This window comes from Ixodes scapularis, unplaced genomic scaffold (genome assembly GCF_016920785.2).
Source record: "Ixodes scapularis isolate PalLabHiFi unplaced genomic scaffold, ASM1692078v2 PGA_scaffold0__279_contigs__length_252992795, whole genome shotgun sequence".
Lineage (NCBI taxonomy): Eukaryota > Metazoa > Arthropoda > Arachnida > Ixodida > Ixodidae > Ixodes > Ixodes scapularis.
The window spans coordinates 66231284-66246600 of NW_024609835.1; the positions used below are offsets into that span (position 1 = coordinate 66231284).

The 15317-nt window shown below is 43.4% G+C and overlaps 1 protein-coding gene across 1 annotated transcript in view; it reads left to right on the plus strand.

Annotated features, from left to right (window-relative positions):
* Positions 1 to 15317, plus strand: part of LOC8023943 (ataxin-7-like protein 3) — a 17707-nt gene continuing 2390 nt past the window's right edge. Inside the window, exons 1-10 of the mRNA XM_029980745.4 lie at positions 1 to 417; positions 739 to 854; positions 953 to 966; positions 1086 to 1254; positions 2288 to 2370; positions 2544 to 2603; positions 2972 to 3043; positions 3445 to 3470; positions 9635 to 9753; positions 14553 to 14713. Coding sequence (XP_029836605.1) covers positions 349 to 417; positions 739 to 854; positions 953 to 966; positions 1086 to 1254; positions 2288 to 2370; positions 2544 to 2603; positions 2972 to 3043; positions 3445 to 3470; positions 9635 to 9753; positions 14553 to 14713 — 889 coding nt within the window. The 5' untranslated portion in view covers positions 1 to 348. The remainder of the gene's footprint in view (positions 418 to 738; positions 855 to 952; positions 967 to 1085; positions 1255 to 2287; positions 2371 to 2543; positions 2604 to 2971; positions 3044 to 3444; positions 3471 to 9634; positions 9754 to 14552; positions 14714 to 15317) is intronic.

A 15317-nucleotide genomic window follows, 5' to 3' on the forward strand; every position in this document is an offset into this window, starting at 1 on the left:
TTCTGAAACTTCTTTGTAATGTGTTCCATTGGAGACGCCGGTTTGTGCTGTTGTATTTTCTCTCCTAGTGCAGTGGTATCCCTTTTCACGCGAGGTGCACTCGGTTTGAACGGTCGCTTCTAGCTTTCATGCACAGCGACACAAATCCCGCGTACGGCGGTCGGTGGTTGAAACATGGCACTCAAGCTAGCGATCGGACTCTCGGAGGACGTTCTCAATGGAACCGTATTGTGAAAGTACAGCGTTAAAGGAAGTGTGTGCGTTTCAGATATGCTACGGTAGGGAGCACCGCAAGAAGCTATCGCGATAGCTTCTGCTACCGAACAAGCCCAGACTGCCCTGATGTGAATGATGCAGCAACCGCACCTCGATAATGCGGACACGACCAATATCTCGCTCTCGAGCAAAGCGTTGGACGTGAGTGGTTTTGACGCTACCTTCTCTGTCACGACGGTTCCCCGCATTACCTGCACTCTAGGCGGCATGCCATTCGCCTGCGAATACCATGAGCGCTCAAAACGGAGCGTTCGATCGACATTCAATAAGAACACGTTTCCGGCAGCCGCATTTTTAGTGTGACGCGAATTGCCCATTTGACGCGGTGCCGCAGCCGAACAACGCACAAAGGTGCAGAGAACGCAGGCTGATGTTTCGGCATGCGCCGCTTACCTGCACCGGTTTGTGACGCCTCTAAAATGCATCATCAGCCTCGGTCCTGTTCTTACTTTTATTTTTCAGGAGCAAAGCATGAGTGTTCTCGACGAACTCGTGGACGATGTCATTCTCGGTGCGTGCTTCGAAGTGCACAGGTCCGTCAAATTGGGCATATTTTTTCTGGACGAAGCGAAGGACGAGTGAGTGCGGTTCTGCTCTCTTTTGTGCTTCTTATTCATTATGAGCCCGTTCCCTAAATCCTGTTTCTTTACTTTTTGTTTTTCCCCTACGGCTTTAGTGAGAAGAAATATGGTATGTTGGTCTGTTCTGTTCTTTCATTTCCTTGGCAGAAGCGATGAACTCTCAGCAGCCTTGTTAGGATTGACCGAGTGCCATCTTTAATCTTACCTTCACATATTTCTTTTCCACAGAAATAGTCGATGAAGTAGGTTTAGATGTGTTTGGCCAAGTTCCACTGAAGAAGCAGTTTGAATGTGTCTGTCCAAACTGTCAGCGAAACTTAGCAGCATCACGCTTTGCTCCGCACTTGGAGAAGTGCATGGGCATGGGACGGAACAGCTCAAGGATAGCAAGCAAAAGGTATGCAATCTTGCTTGGTGGCATGCAGCAGTGTAATAAATCTACTACATGTGCGAATATTCCTTTCGCGGTTATGTAATGTGTTATCCGATAAAGTACACAACCTTATCCTTGACATTCGAGCTAATCATAATGGCGAACACACTGAAACATTGTAAATATCTTAGCTTAGTCATGTGATGACAATAATAAGCTTAGCTTATGTCATATTAACCTCTCTATTGGAAAACTTCCTGCCTTTGAAATTAGTGTCCAGTAGCTCTGCGGTCAATACCGGACGACGAGACACGGTGTGAGAAACTCTTCTCGTAAATTATTTTCCTGATTGGCAGCAATGTAGTTGATCTGGCCCTTCTAGGTGCTCCACTTAACTTGGTCACAGATTTCGTACCATTATCCATTGTTATTATCCACATGCTCGAGATGAAACATCTATATTAGAAAATTTCTGGACCACAATGCCCTGGTGTGATTCCACAATTTAAATCCCTCATGTTGCTTGAGGCACCAGACGAGTCTATTGAGCTTGTTTATTTAGAAGTTGCAAGAAGTTCAGTCCAAGTTACAGATAGTTACAGTTACCAAGAGCTAAAAGTACCCATTTACCAATTTGCAGCTACTGGTACCTAGGTACCTCACAACCCTGAATGAAACCATCCATATGAGATACTGTAAACGACTTAATTTTTGCAAGTATCTAATTTTCGCGAATTTTGCAAATCACCTAGAATTCACGAAAAATAAGTCTTGCGAACAATTCTGGTAAAATGTAAACACACTGGAATTTATATTGAGAACCCACCGCGTCACGAAAACTAGAACCCACAATTTATTCCAGAACTTAGTTTTGACCTAAATCTCGAAATATTGAGCCCGCAAAAAATATGTCGTTTACAGTATCTTGCAATTTTTAACTTCCCGTTATTACATAGACTGCAGAGAAAATAACCGTAACATCTAAAACACAGTATTGTTTATAGGAAATTAGTTTTTCAAGCAGTCTGCAATGAGATAAAAATGCTGTTTTTTTCAGGATTGCAAACAGTGGAAAGGCAGAAAGTGATGTAGATGACTATGACAATGACAGTGATTGGAACTACTCATCTGACAGAAAGTGTAAGTACATGCCACAAGGGTATGAATGAGTTCGACTTATAAAATATGAATAAATGCTGGTATATTTTGTGCATGTTACATGTTACAAAATGCAACATGACACTCCAACCTACTGCCTGAAATCAAGTGGCCCATATGCAACTTCTTTTTTCTTTTTAATATCCACAATTCAGCTTCCAAGAAAAGGAAAGACAAGAACTCCCCTCGTAGGATCAAAGGAAAGTCCAAAAATGGTAAGCAATATGTTTAGAAGAACTTGTAGTTGGACTAGTTGGTGAACATTGGAAATCATGGCGTAAGGCGCAAAAAACCGCGGACACAAGAGAGAATCTATATTGAAATCCCACCGCATTGCGAAGATTAGAACCCGCAAATTATTCCAGAACTTCTTTTTTTACTTAAATCTCAAAATATTGAGCCCCCCTGCATGTCTGATTTTTCTCTCGTGTCTGTTGTTTTTCGCACCTTACACCATGATTTTCAGCAACATCTTTGGCTGCAATCTTTTATTAATTATGAGATTCTTTTTTTTTTTTTTCCTAACTATGCAGGATATTTTAGAGTGGGCTAATGATTTGGTTTTCCTTCTTTTTGTTTGTAGGCGAACAGTCGGGCAGCAGCAGCGTCGTTGAAGGCGCAAACACAATCTCGAGCTATGAACCCCTCTCTATAGGTAGGTATGGCATTTCGTGCCACCTGAGGTTGAGAGTGAGGGGCACATCGTTGAGCAATTCGTACAGCTGTCGTTTCTGTCCTTGGTGGAGCTAACAGAATTCATTGGGGGTAGGAAAAAAGGAAAAAGCATTGTAATATCTGGTGGAAACACTTGTGGCACATGGATTTAAAACAACTTGGAACCAGCCAACCATTAAATGGCATCTCTAATCGTGTGAATGTAATACAGTTGTCAAGAGACATATTGGTCATCTTGATTACCCCTCTCAGTTTGTTGTTTTACTATCTTAAATTAATGGTTGGTGGCATCCCTCCCCCCCCTTTTGTTCTTGTCTCACCTAACATCTGATATGAAGACATTTCTTCAGAGTTCTTTTCTCATTTATGTTCTATTTTCAGAGGAAAGAAAGGCTTTGCTGACTCAGGTGAGCACATTTTTCAGTCACTTCGAACACATCATGCTGTGCATCTTGTAACTATGGCTGCAGACCCATCTGTTTGTTCCCTAACTGCTGCTTTGAGACGGCGTGTGCTGGGAGCTTGTTGCCTTTCCTCCATCCTTGCCAAATATTGGAATACTTAGAGGAGGTGTGGGTTTATGGCAAAGTTAGCCGAATAATATTGTGAAATAAGACAAGTCACTTTTTTGTTTCAGTGGAGGTAAGAAAATTGTACCTCATATCACCACATACGACCCTGAATCAATATGCAGACACACTTGATTGCAATTTGCTGAGCATGCAGACACGCACAATCTGCTTATATGGGAGCACACAGACAACCCTGGAATAACAGCAGAGTCATGTAGGGATATGGTACGTCGCCTAGCGTTGCTTTTCTCGAGAATTTTCTTGCCATAGAGAAAACTTTTTCCAAACTATCGACATAATTTGTTGCTGAGGGGTGTATGAAGGTGTAAAAAATTGCCCCTAAGTGTCGCTTTTTTTTTTTCATTAGGGTGTTTAAGATTATAACAGTGCAAATTATTGACACAGTGGTGTATCCAGGAATCTTTATGGGGGGGGGGGGAGGGAGGGAGGGGAGGGGGGGAGGGGGCTGAGGCTGAGGTGGCTGGGATGTTCATGACTTGAACTGGGGTTGTGATAGCTCTTGAAGAAAAACCAAGTTCGTATGAAGGGGACATTGCGGAACTTGTGGATTTCTAGTGAGGCATGGGAGATGAAGGCATTTACACAGCTGTATATTGTAGTCGAAAAAATGCCTGCCACCTCTTATTGAAAAGAAGTGAAGAGTCGTAGTCGCCGAACGTGACGTTCTGCGACTCGACTGAAAGGAGCCATAAAGCCGTACGGAATCAGCGGTAACAACAGTAGTCAATCACATTGTGATGAAACATGCTATATTTATTCGGATAATTATGTTACCATGTTTTTGGTATAACTTTATTTCGAAGTTTTTTGGTTCTCCTCAATTTTAATCAAGCTTGCTCAAAAAAAAAAAAAAGAGGGGGGGGGGGGGGTCTTTTCTTTTCTTTTTTTTTGAGCCAGCTTGATCAAAAATGCGGAAAACCGAAAAACCTCGAAATGGAGTTTTTAAATAAGAAAAGCTAAGCTTCACGGAAGGAAATCTTTATGAACGGATTTATTTCTGTTGACCCAGAATGCTGCTTTCACCGAACTGTCTGCAAAGCTGCTTCTTTCTTCGGGGAATCAGGCTCCTTATCTCGTTTCCTTCTCGTATCGGTGTCATTCAGCTCACATGGAGGTTGGGGAGTCCCACAACCGTGTCCTGTTTTCTTCAACATAATTCCTAACAAACGCCAGTTTTTTTTGTTCAACACCAAGAAATGACCGAATCTGTGGGGGTGGGGGTCGGGGGACCCACCCCAATTCGAAGAAAAATGAACCCCAAAAACACAAAACTATAATTATAATTAGGGTTTCGTGCTTTTTAATAATAACGAAATTTGAAAAACACTCGGTAAATGTTTTGTCATTTTTAATTTGTCTGAAGAAAACAAAACAAGCCAAGGACACTTTAGGTTAGTCTTGGTAAAACACCATACCAGCAATAGTTTTGAGAAGAGGCCACTCTAGTCACCTCTCTAACCTCGAAGCATTGACAAAGGTTAATCCCTCCAGGTTAAAATCCTTTGAGGCTTGAGCTGGTCATCAACGTTAGTTTAGGACAATTGGTCAGTATATTGAGGTATCTGGGCCAAGACAAAAGTCAAACTAAGCGTGTGACAGAGCCAGTTACTGTTGCGGTTTTCATTTTAAGGAAGTGGTAGTGTTTTTATGATTCTGCAGGTACTTGGGATGTCTTGCTCACAATTAAAAAGGGATTTCTGCATCTTTTGGTGCATTCATGTGTAGATAACATTTCTTTTTATTTGTAATTACGGAAAATTTGGGATATATCAAATTAAAAGTCTGACAAATGTTGAATCTCAGATAATTTAAAATTTAGCTGAAGTAATCTCCGACAAACACCTTCCCAGATTCGGCAAGAGTAGACTCTGGAAACGTGGAATCCTGTCTACATATGCTCTCCTTGAGAACATGTGAATAGTCAATCATTATTAGAAAAAGTTTTCGAGCATATGACAAGGCCCAGAGTATTCCTGTTCACATTAAAGGGGTACTACAACGAAATTTCGGCGCTTATTTTTTGGTCTATATGTGTTCAAAGGAGCAGTATCACATCGGACACATCAATATCTTGTTAAAAAAGACACGAAAAGAAATTTTAAAACAAATTAAACGATTTGAATAAGAGCACATGGTGGATGTCGCTAAATCCTCGTTCGTAATGCCTGTCTGGGAACCTTGACAGGTAGTGACGATAACTGTCTCGCTTAGAACTAAACATGCTTTGAACCTTCTGTCATCCCGACAGCTCTACGGCTAGCACGAGAGACAAGGGGACGGAGGAACTCCCCACTTAAAGGGACACTGACAGGGTATTTATGCTCGCCGAGGTTTTTAGTTGTACGTGACATATGAGAGCTCAACTACCCAGAACAAAATTTGCGGCTCGAAATTTGGTTTCTTTCCGCCCGAAAACCGCCGATCAAGAACTGGCCGGTTCGAGTCTCGCTCACTCTCTTTTTCGCGGTCACGGGCCGTTTTCTAAGGTATCGATGCGACCACCAAATTTAATCAAAGTCGTGGGTCACTGAAGGCACACACTCAATATTAAAAATAGAAAAAAATATGAAACCCATTTTTTGTGGCTTCTAAAAAGCTGTAAATACGTTGATTGAAAAAAAAAGTTCCACAGACAACCGGAAGCATTTTGTGCGTTCGTCGTTTCGCGTATCGTGGGACTCGCGGGGACGGCGATGGCAGCGGACGACGGGCGTGGGACCTTTATTTCAATTCGCGGTACCGGCGAATTCTGTCTACCGTTAAAAGAGAAATTTGGGACTGATAAAAAGAATTGGTATTCATCCCGTACGACACGCCCGGCCACCAAGCCGACTTGCACGAAGTCGTCGCTCCCTTCTCGTGGCTGAAGACATCGCTCGCGCAAACGTCAAGCACGATGTGTCTACTTCGAGGTGAATATGCACGCGTACGATTTCTTTACTAGGTGCGAATGTCCCCAAAGCGTGGTGCTTCCCGACTTCGACCCGGGAGTGCTTTTGCTAGAGAAAAATCGACAGCAAACTTTCCAACTTACAGTTTACCGGCTGATTATTACTAAGGAAAGAGATTGACCAGAAAAGAGATGCCCCAGTAGCTCAGTGGGAAAGACGTCCGCTTCGCACGCGGGAGGACCGGGTTCAATCCCCCGTGGAACTTTATTTTTTTTTTTCCGATGTTTAGATATCTTTTTCTTTTTTTTACGATCATCACTGAAGAAACAAACAGAAAATTAACAAACAAATGTTGTGGACGATACTTCGCTGAATTAAATGGTATGGGATTTCCGTTTTGACACCTGCGAACTCAATGTAATCACTTTCCACAAAATGCAAGGAGCATATAAATCAGGTAGCGTCCACTTTCCGAGGTGCCCGTATATGTTCTACAGGAATTGCAGCCAGCCATTGGTCCCGATCCCGTTGATCTTTCGGAAACTCTGTCACACAATGCCACTTTTTTTCGGATGCAGGACATGTGAGCCAGCTCTCCACGCAACATCTTGGGTGTATTCTTTTTGGAGCCGATCATGGAAATTCACCACGGGCACTCACTACTAATCTCCAACTCCTCAATGTACAAAACAACTCATCTTGGAATACAGAGCAAAGAGCGGAACAAACATAACTGCAAAAGAATCGCACGCCGCATGGCGTGTCGTCTGCTACCGGAGAGGAGAGAAAAAAAAGAAAAAAAAAACGCACGGTCGGGTGTAGCCACGTGACTTCCGCCACTCACTCTTCCTCTCCACTTCTCCGACCTCCGTCGGGTTTCGGTTTCGGTTTCGAGCAGTTGCGTCTTTTGGCTTTATTAAAAAAATACGCTACTCTGTTGCAAAATATTAATTGGGTAGTCCTCCGACACCATAATGAAGCGCCTGGCAAAAAATGAAAAAAAAAAATTTTGGGGGGTGTCAGTGTCCCTTTAACAGGACTCTCTTTTGTGTGTCTATTCATATCTATTCTACCTCTACAAGATTCTAGAAGATTAACCGGTCACTCAAAATTCACACAAAAGCAGCTTTGCGGTTAGTTGCGGTGGCTCGATCGTTGGCGTGCTTCAATCGCTTTGGTGGCTGGAACGGCTAGGGCATCCCGACGACGTCAGCCTCGCTGCAGCTTTGCTCATCCTGAGACGGACTACGTCACGATTGCGCCGGATGCGACGTGCTCTCCGCTGGCTGCTCTCCGAGCACTTGCCAGAGTGGGCCGTTTATAACGAAAAATACAGTTATCGGGCTCAAAATACAAACGTGCGATTCTCATCTACTGATATTGTGGATCATATTCAGCCTATTTCTGAACGCAATGGGTATATATCTAAATTCGTTCTATCCACACTGGCTGTTGGGTCTGTTAAAAATCATGTTTGTCGATATGGCGACAAGAGTTTTGCGTGAGAACATTATATGCCCCATCATTCATGATACTCCTGTGGAGTACAACGATTGGTTTTGGGAGAATGAGATGTACCTGCTTAATAATATTGATATTATTAAAGACTGCTCCAAGCAAAAGATACCTTTCTTTTTTGTTTAACTACAGACTTTGTATCCAGACAACTCGGGATGAATTTCCTCGTCCTAAGTGATCTGCAGCTCTACCCATGCAGCAGGGGTATTGCTCAGAAGGACCTAATGTCATATTTGAAACATTTGCCCTAGCCAATGGGAAGGCTGAACAGAGTATGTTGTCAGCAGTGGTAACACCACAGTTACGTCAGTGTTTCATTTTTATTGTACCCAACCTGAGGGGTGGAAGCAGTATATGCAGATTTCAACACTGATAATGAAAAGGGAGGCAGATATAGTATAACAGCAATAGAATAGCAGTGGAGGAAAAAAAAAAATGTATGTTTGACACGAGAGAGTAAAATTGTTACAAGTTACGGAAACTGTTTTTGAACCTTGGTGTGCTTGACCGTTCCAATTGGCACATACCAATATGGCTGAGTTCGAGTCCTTCAGAAATACTCCTACATTCGTGGGTGGAAGATGAAATTTTCAGATACCTTGCATGAGACCACAGAGAACCACTCCTGCAACACACTTCTTTTTTTTGTTTTTTGGAACATTTATATTATAGAACATTTACATTCAAAGTTTCAGTATAGCTCCGAACTCGCAACATAAATATTGCACTTTGTTTTTCTTTCTTGGAGAAGGGAGGAGTTTATTTGGTGACATGGATGTCCTCCTAGGTATTTTTTAAGAAATAAAATATTTTGGACTCGGGTGGAAAATTGATTATTTATTCATAAAATTTCACCTCAAAATCTTACAGGCTTACTGAAAAATGGTTAAAATACACAGAAGCCAGTGCGAGTGTAAAATACCGAGCCAGACCCTGTGGCATAAGCAGCACTAGCAAATAACACTCTTTTGTGTTATTGGCGAGGGAGAAGAAACTGGTAAGGAAAAAGATAATGACCTGTATTTGAAGAAAGGAAGCGGGCGACTTCCCCATTTTTACCGAGTATGCAGACATTCTGCCTATTATGTGTATAAAAGCGTGGTTTCTCGACTCTCCCACTACCAAGTGTAAGCAGAGAAAGCAGAAGAGTTTCAGCCCTGCTAAACAAAATTTTGCAAGTAGGCCTTTAAAGAAAATTATATTTTAGCTCCTATACTATGTATCACTTTAAGTGCAAGCATGTGGCCCTGAACAATGCTTGCACTGTTCAGGGCCCGCTCTTGTAGCTTCTGCTGCGCTTACTCTTTAAAAAAAAAAAAAAAAAAAAAAAAAAGGAGTATACCGGCAATTTTAAAAAAAGCCCTTGCCGTTTTAGTTTGTCATTTTGATTACATGGCCGAGGGTACCTGGGCCTGGCTTATTGTGACAAAATGATGACTTCCTTTTTCTTGGGGTGGGAGGGGGGGGGGGGGGGGGGGGTTAGGGTAGGGGTAGGTAGGCAGACTGGAGATATTCATGTCCATACGAGAATTCTCATATGCATGATAATGTTGATGTCACTCTTTCTAGATGTGTGGGGTCATCTCTGAGCACACCAAGAAGATGTGTACACGGTCGCAGCGTTGCCCTCAGCACACGGAGGACCAACGCAAGGCAGTTAGGCAGTTCCTCTTGGGTCAAAGCAGCGGGTGAGTGCCACACTGTCACCAAGAGGAGGGCCGCTTTGCAGAAAGTACACTGCCCTCCGCGGTACCTGAGAAAATTCTGGGAACTGGCTGTACAAAAACAAGCAGAAGCAGACGGCGGAGATAATGCAGACGTGTGGGGGGAGGCACACAAGCAGCTGCATAATTCTGTCACTCTTTTCAGAATCGTGTGGTTGAGGCTGCTGGAGCAAGGCGCGCACAGGACGTTCCTACAATTTGTTTTAGGAGTGTTGCAAAGGGTCCATTGGCATGTCTCCCCTAAATAGCACTTTTTTTCTTTTTTTGTGAAGGGTTTAATTATTTTTAAGATCTGGAACATGTATGTCATTTTTATTCATTGGGGGTACAAGAATTAAGCAGTCTTTTTTTTTTTGTTTCATCACCGCCCTTAGTGCAGAAATCTTGGAACTCCCACGAGTGCCACTAGATATAGCTTTGGCTTTCTAAAGGGTCTATTGCAAGGTGATAAGCAATTTGGAACATGACTCCTGTAATACTGCATATTTGTTATGCATTTCTAATTGTAACTCTGCTCGGACAGAAAGTTGCCATACCTGCAAATGTGTTTCTCTGTGAGCAGATATTTGCTGAGGAACACCCTGAAGTCAAATTTGAATGATAACAGTAGACTCTCATTGATTCAAACTCCAGGAGCAGATTTTAGTTTGAATTATCAGAAATTCATCTAAATATGATACTATAGCAAGTTACAGTTCAAGAAGGTAGTGGCAAACGCCCCTCAAAGGGGTTCATATATCCCTCCGCCACCTCCGCATCCAATAGCGTCCCATCATTTCCGTGACGTCGTGGCCAATGCGGGAGAGGGCTTTGCCTTTTTGTGAATGTTTGCTTTATCTTTCGACTTTGACTTAGCGTTATCTATTCATTGAAGCAGAACAAGGGGTGTTTCCAGGTAACTATTCTTTTCACTGCGGATGGATTTGAAACGGGCGCATCACACTTATGGGAGGAGCTTCTCTCCTACCTTCTTGACTTGTAACCGACTATAGACAACATTATGATTTTTTACACATACAAAGCAGATTTTTGCCAGTTTCCTCTACATAGTCCTAAATTATAAGCAAATACGGGCATAACACGGTGGAAGTTTATTCATCTGGCAAAAAAGTTGTCGATTGTGGACTGTTTAGTCAGCACGTGAGATCTCAAAACAGTATTTTCAACACCAGCCAACGTAAGTAGCTCTTTATGGGGCTCTTCCTTTGCAGACAAAAACTTCCGGAGCTGAGCGATGTGCTCAAAGGCCTCTGCGGCTGTGACAGTTGGTAGTGGGTCATCCCTTTCTTCATCGTCATCTTCACTCTCACTGCTGCACTGTGCTGGCATTACTTCCTGTACTATGACCTAATGAGCCGTCACGACAAACACACACATCATCATCAAGACTAGCATGATGCCAGTGAGCTGTTCCTCATCCTCGATGTCGTCTTGGTCATCATTGCTACTCTTGAAACGCACAATGTGAACGCCGTTTTCCACTAATGTGTGCCCGCTTGAGCCCCGTTGAGTGCGCTTCTTTCCGAGCACCGGTGCACCGCGGAGAAGCAAGACTCGCAAAAGCAAGCTCCGCGGATATTGCTTCTCTGCGGTGCACTGGTGCTCAGAAAGAAGCGCACTCAACGGGGCCGCGAAAACAAAAAAGTTAGATTTAAGCGAAAACGCCGTTCGAATTAAGCGGCTTAAAATACATCAAAAACACAGCGGGACAACCAAAATTTTTAAATCTGTTTGAATTAACCGGAAGTGCGAAATATCCGAGTTTGAATTATCGCAAGCCTACTGTAGTGAGCAGTAATTGCTACACTAGGCATTGCATATCTCATTAATATTTATGCCCCCAAGCCTCAAAAATCAGTGTGCCAAGGCCCAGCAACGTGCTCCTATGATTCTGTCATACAGCAAAGCTAACTCCATTTCTTGTTCTTAACATTGCACCTCTACCAGTGCCACTAGTAATTTTGTAGCTTATCACATTTTAAGTAAATCCTGTTTTTCGATCTGGTGGGTTCAAACAGACATTATTCGTGTTTGGTGCCATCTATCTCTAAGTCATCTGAAAGGGTTAAAAAAATGGTGGCACATCGTGGGGTCTTACAATGCAACAAATTGACAGGGTGCAGGAAACAACAAGCTCCAGCATGTACTAGAGCTATTTCTTTCATAACATCAGCACTCCCTCTTGGGAAACTTATGATAAGTCATGGGTCTGCCACAACCATTGAGAACAGTTGCCTCACGTTCTCTATCTGTCTCGCTGTTCTGTACTTCAAGATGAGTTGTTTTGTACTTCAAGATGAGTTGTTTTGTTGGCAATTAGTAGCGAGTGCCCGTGGTGAATTTCCGTGATCGGCTCCGAAAAGAATACTCCCAAGATGTTGCGTAAAAAGCTGCCTCACATGTCCTGCATCTGAAGGTGGCATTGTGCGGCAAAGCGCATAAGTTTCCGAAAGATCAACGGGTCGGGATCAATGGCTGGCTGCAATTCCTGTAGAACAGTTTCGTGAAGCTTGGAAAGCGGACGCTACCCGATTCATATGCTCCTTGCATTTTGTGGAAAGTGACTACATTGAGTTCGCAGGTGCCAAAAATGGAATCGCATACCATTTAGTTCAGCGACGTATCGTCGAGAACAATTGTTTTTTTCAGCGATAATTCTAAAAAAAGGAATATAAATATTGCAAAATGCTCGACAATAAATAAAAAATGGTACACCCTCACCAGGGATGGAACCCGTGCCCGCTGCGTGTGAAGCAGACGTCTTTCCACTGAGCTACTGAAAGAACTCTTTATGCATAGTAATGCAGCCGGTCGACTGTATGTCGGAAGTTTGCTGCAGATTCCCCTTCAATACATGCACTCCCGGCTTGAAGTCGGGCAGCACCACACATTGGCCACATTCGCACCTTGTAAAGAAACCGTATGCATGCATATTCAACTCGGAGTACGCACTTCGTGCTTGACGTTTGAACGAGCAATGTCTTCGGCCATGAGAAGGGACGACGGCTTGGCGATGTCTTTGTGCAATCGGCTTGCTGGTCGGGCGTGTCGTACAGTACGAATATCAGTTCTTTTGATCGGTCCAAAATTTCTCTTTTCGCCGGTACCGTGAACGACAGTTCTGAAGTAGGAATCCAACACCCGTCGTCCGCTGCCATCCGCTAGTCCCACGATACGCGAAACGACGCCATGTGAACGCACAGAATGCTTCCAATTGTCTGTGCTACCTTTTTTTTTTTTTTTCAATAAACGTATTTGCAGCCATTTGGAAGCCACAAAAAATGGGTTTCATATTGTTTTCTATTTTTAATATTGATTGTGTGCCTTCAATTACCCACGACTTTGATTAAATTTGGTGGTTGCGTCGAAACCTTAGAAAACGGCCCGTGACCACAGAAAAGAGAGTGAGCGCGACTCAAACCGGCCAGTTCTCGGTCAGCGGTTTTCGGGTGGAAAAAACACGAATTTGGAGCCGCAAAATCTGTTCTGAGTAGTTGGGCTCTCATATGTCATACACAACTAAAAACTTCGATGAGCATAAATACCCCGTCAGTGTCCCTTTAATAGCTACGAAAGTGCATATTATGTATCTCAACTTTGTAGGTTCTTTGGGAAGTATGAAAATATCCAGAAACAAATGTACCTAGGTGCAGCGGTGGAAATGCCTCCAGCTGGTAGCTTAACTTCTCATTAAGGACTTAAATTTAGTGTCAAAGGCTACATTAAAGAGTGTTCCCGCATGGTGACCAAGAACATTGAAATGCTCGTGAAAGTATACCTCCGAAACTGGAGCTTGTCGCTAATGGCCCCGAGCTAACGTCCGTGGACGCCACACAGACTAGGGAGTTGGGGCAAGGGAACTGAATGCATTGACCAAAAGCCGGCACCTAAAACACACGTCGAATCTCCGCATGAAATAATCTAAAAAAAAAAAAAAATAGTTCTGCGATGCTCACATATTTCTAAAGGTAGCAAGGTGTTGTGTTCTCCCACATTTGTTTTTTGTGCACAAGCTGCCATCAGCTGGCGCTTGTTACTGGGAAAAAAGTTCAGTTTGCCAACTGTCAGTAACATCTACTAAACTTTCCTTTCCACATCTTTTTTTTTGCTGTTCTTGAAATCTAGGGCATTCTGTTACAAAGGTAACAAAAACCATCGTGTTCAAGAGTACTGGAAACAGCTTTTGTAATAAACTGCATACTTATTACAGTCAGCGAGTAGCTAACAAGAATATTTACCCGAGTATGTTAAAAACAACCGTGCGACAATGTGTAGGTAACCCGTTTCTTCCAGGCACTAATACTTTTTTTTTTAAAAGAACTGTGAATTGTAACGAACTTGTTTTCTTAAATATTTTATATCTTGAGCTTTTTTATTATGGTTATCCAATATGCATTTAAATTTTGTTCACATTTTATTGGAATATTTATATTTTACTTATCACCCACGCAATGTGACATTCCAACAGTCACTGACAGGATTAAAAGGGCAGGGCGGTCCTTCGGTTGTCCCACCTTCAGCGAGCCCTGAGTGTGCACATGCAGCCAAAGCATGACAGAATGCATCGAGCGCGCGCCAGACCCCGGGCATCTGAAAAAGACGCCCTGCAGTTTCCATCCTGGTGGTGACCATAGCAACGAGAATGATTCTGCGAGGGGCCGCGTATACTCTTGTAGCAGTTGACTCTAGTGCGAGCGATTTCTTCTGCGGGTCCTGGTCGGTAATGCCACCCCCTCTCACGCACGACTCGCGCATTCTTCCAGGACTGCACCCGTAGCGGAGCCGGCGGACGAGGTGCACATCGACGTGGACACGTTTGACGAGTCGGATAACCACTCCCTCCACGAGGTCATTGGCCAGATGTGGGAGAACGTTAGCTCAACCAATTCTTCCCCCGCCGACAGCAGCTACCAGAGCAACAATGGTGAGGGGGCAAGATGTATTTAGCCGGGCAGACAAAAAGAAAGGCACATCTACCTGGCGGGTCTGCCAGCGTGCGTGGGTCACTGGTCCAGGGGAAGTGTTGTGAATGCTTCTACAGCGAAGCTGGTTATGGCTAGGGTTCCGTGGATTTTTCGTGTGCAGTGACTAAAAACTCTACGCTTGCACTGCCGCACGCGCACTCCTTCCCCCTATGAAAGATTCAAAGTAAATAACCAAAATGAAGCGTTGATTAACACGCATGCAAGATCCCATTCGTTTCAGGCTGTGTCGGCGCTGTGCGAGTCTATTTTTTGTGTGTGTTTGGATTTTGAGTAACTGTCTACCTGCGTGCTCGTTCGTAATATTTGTTTTAGGCTTTTGCTTTAGAACAGTCACTGCTGCAGACGCCGGCGCCGCATGCGCATGCCTTCCTCATATAAAAGATTTGAAGTAAATAACTAAAATAAAGCGTTTACGAACGCACGTGCAAGATGCCATTTCTTTTGGGCTTTTGCTTTAGAACAGCTACTGCTGCAGATGCCCGCACGTGCGGCACATGGAACACCATTCACTGCATTCTCCTTAATGCTTGGGTAATTTAGCAA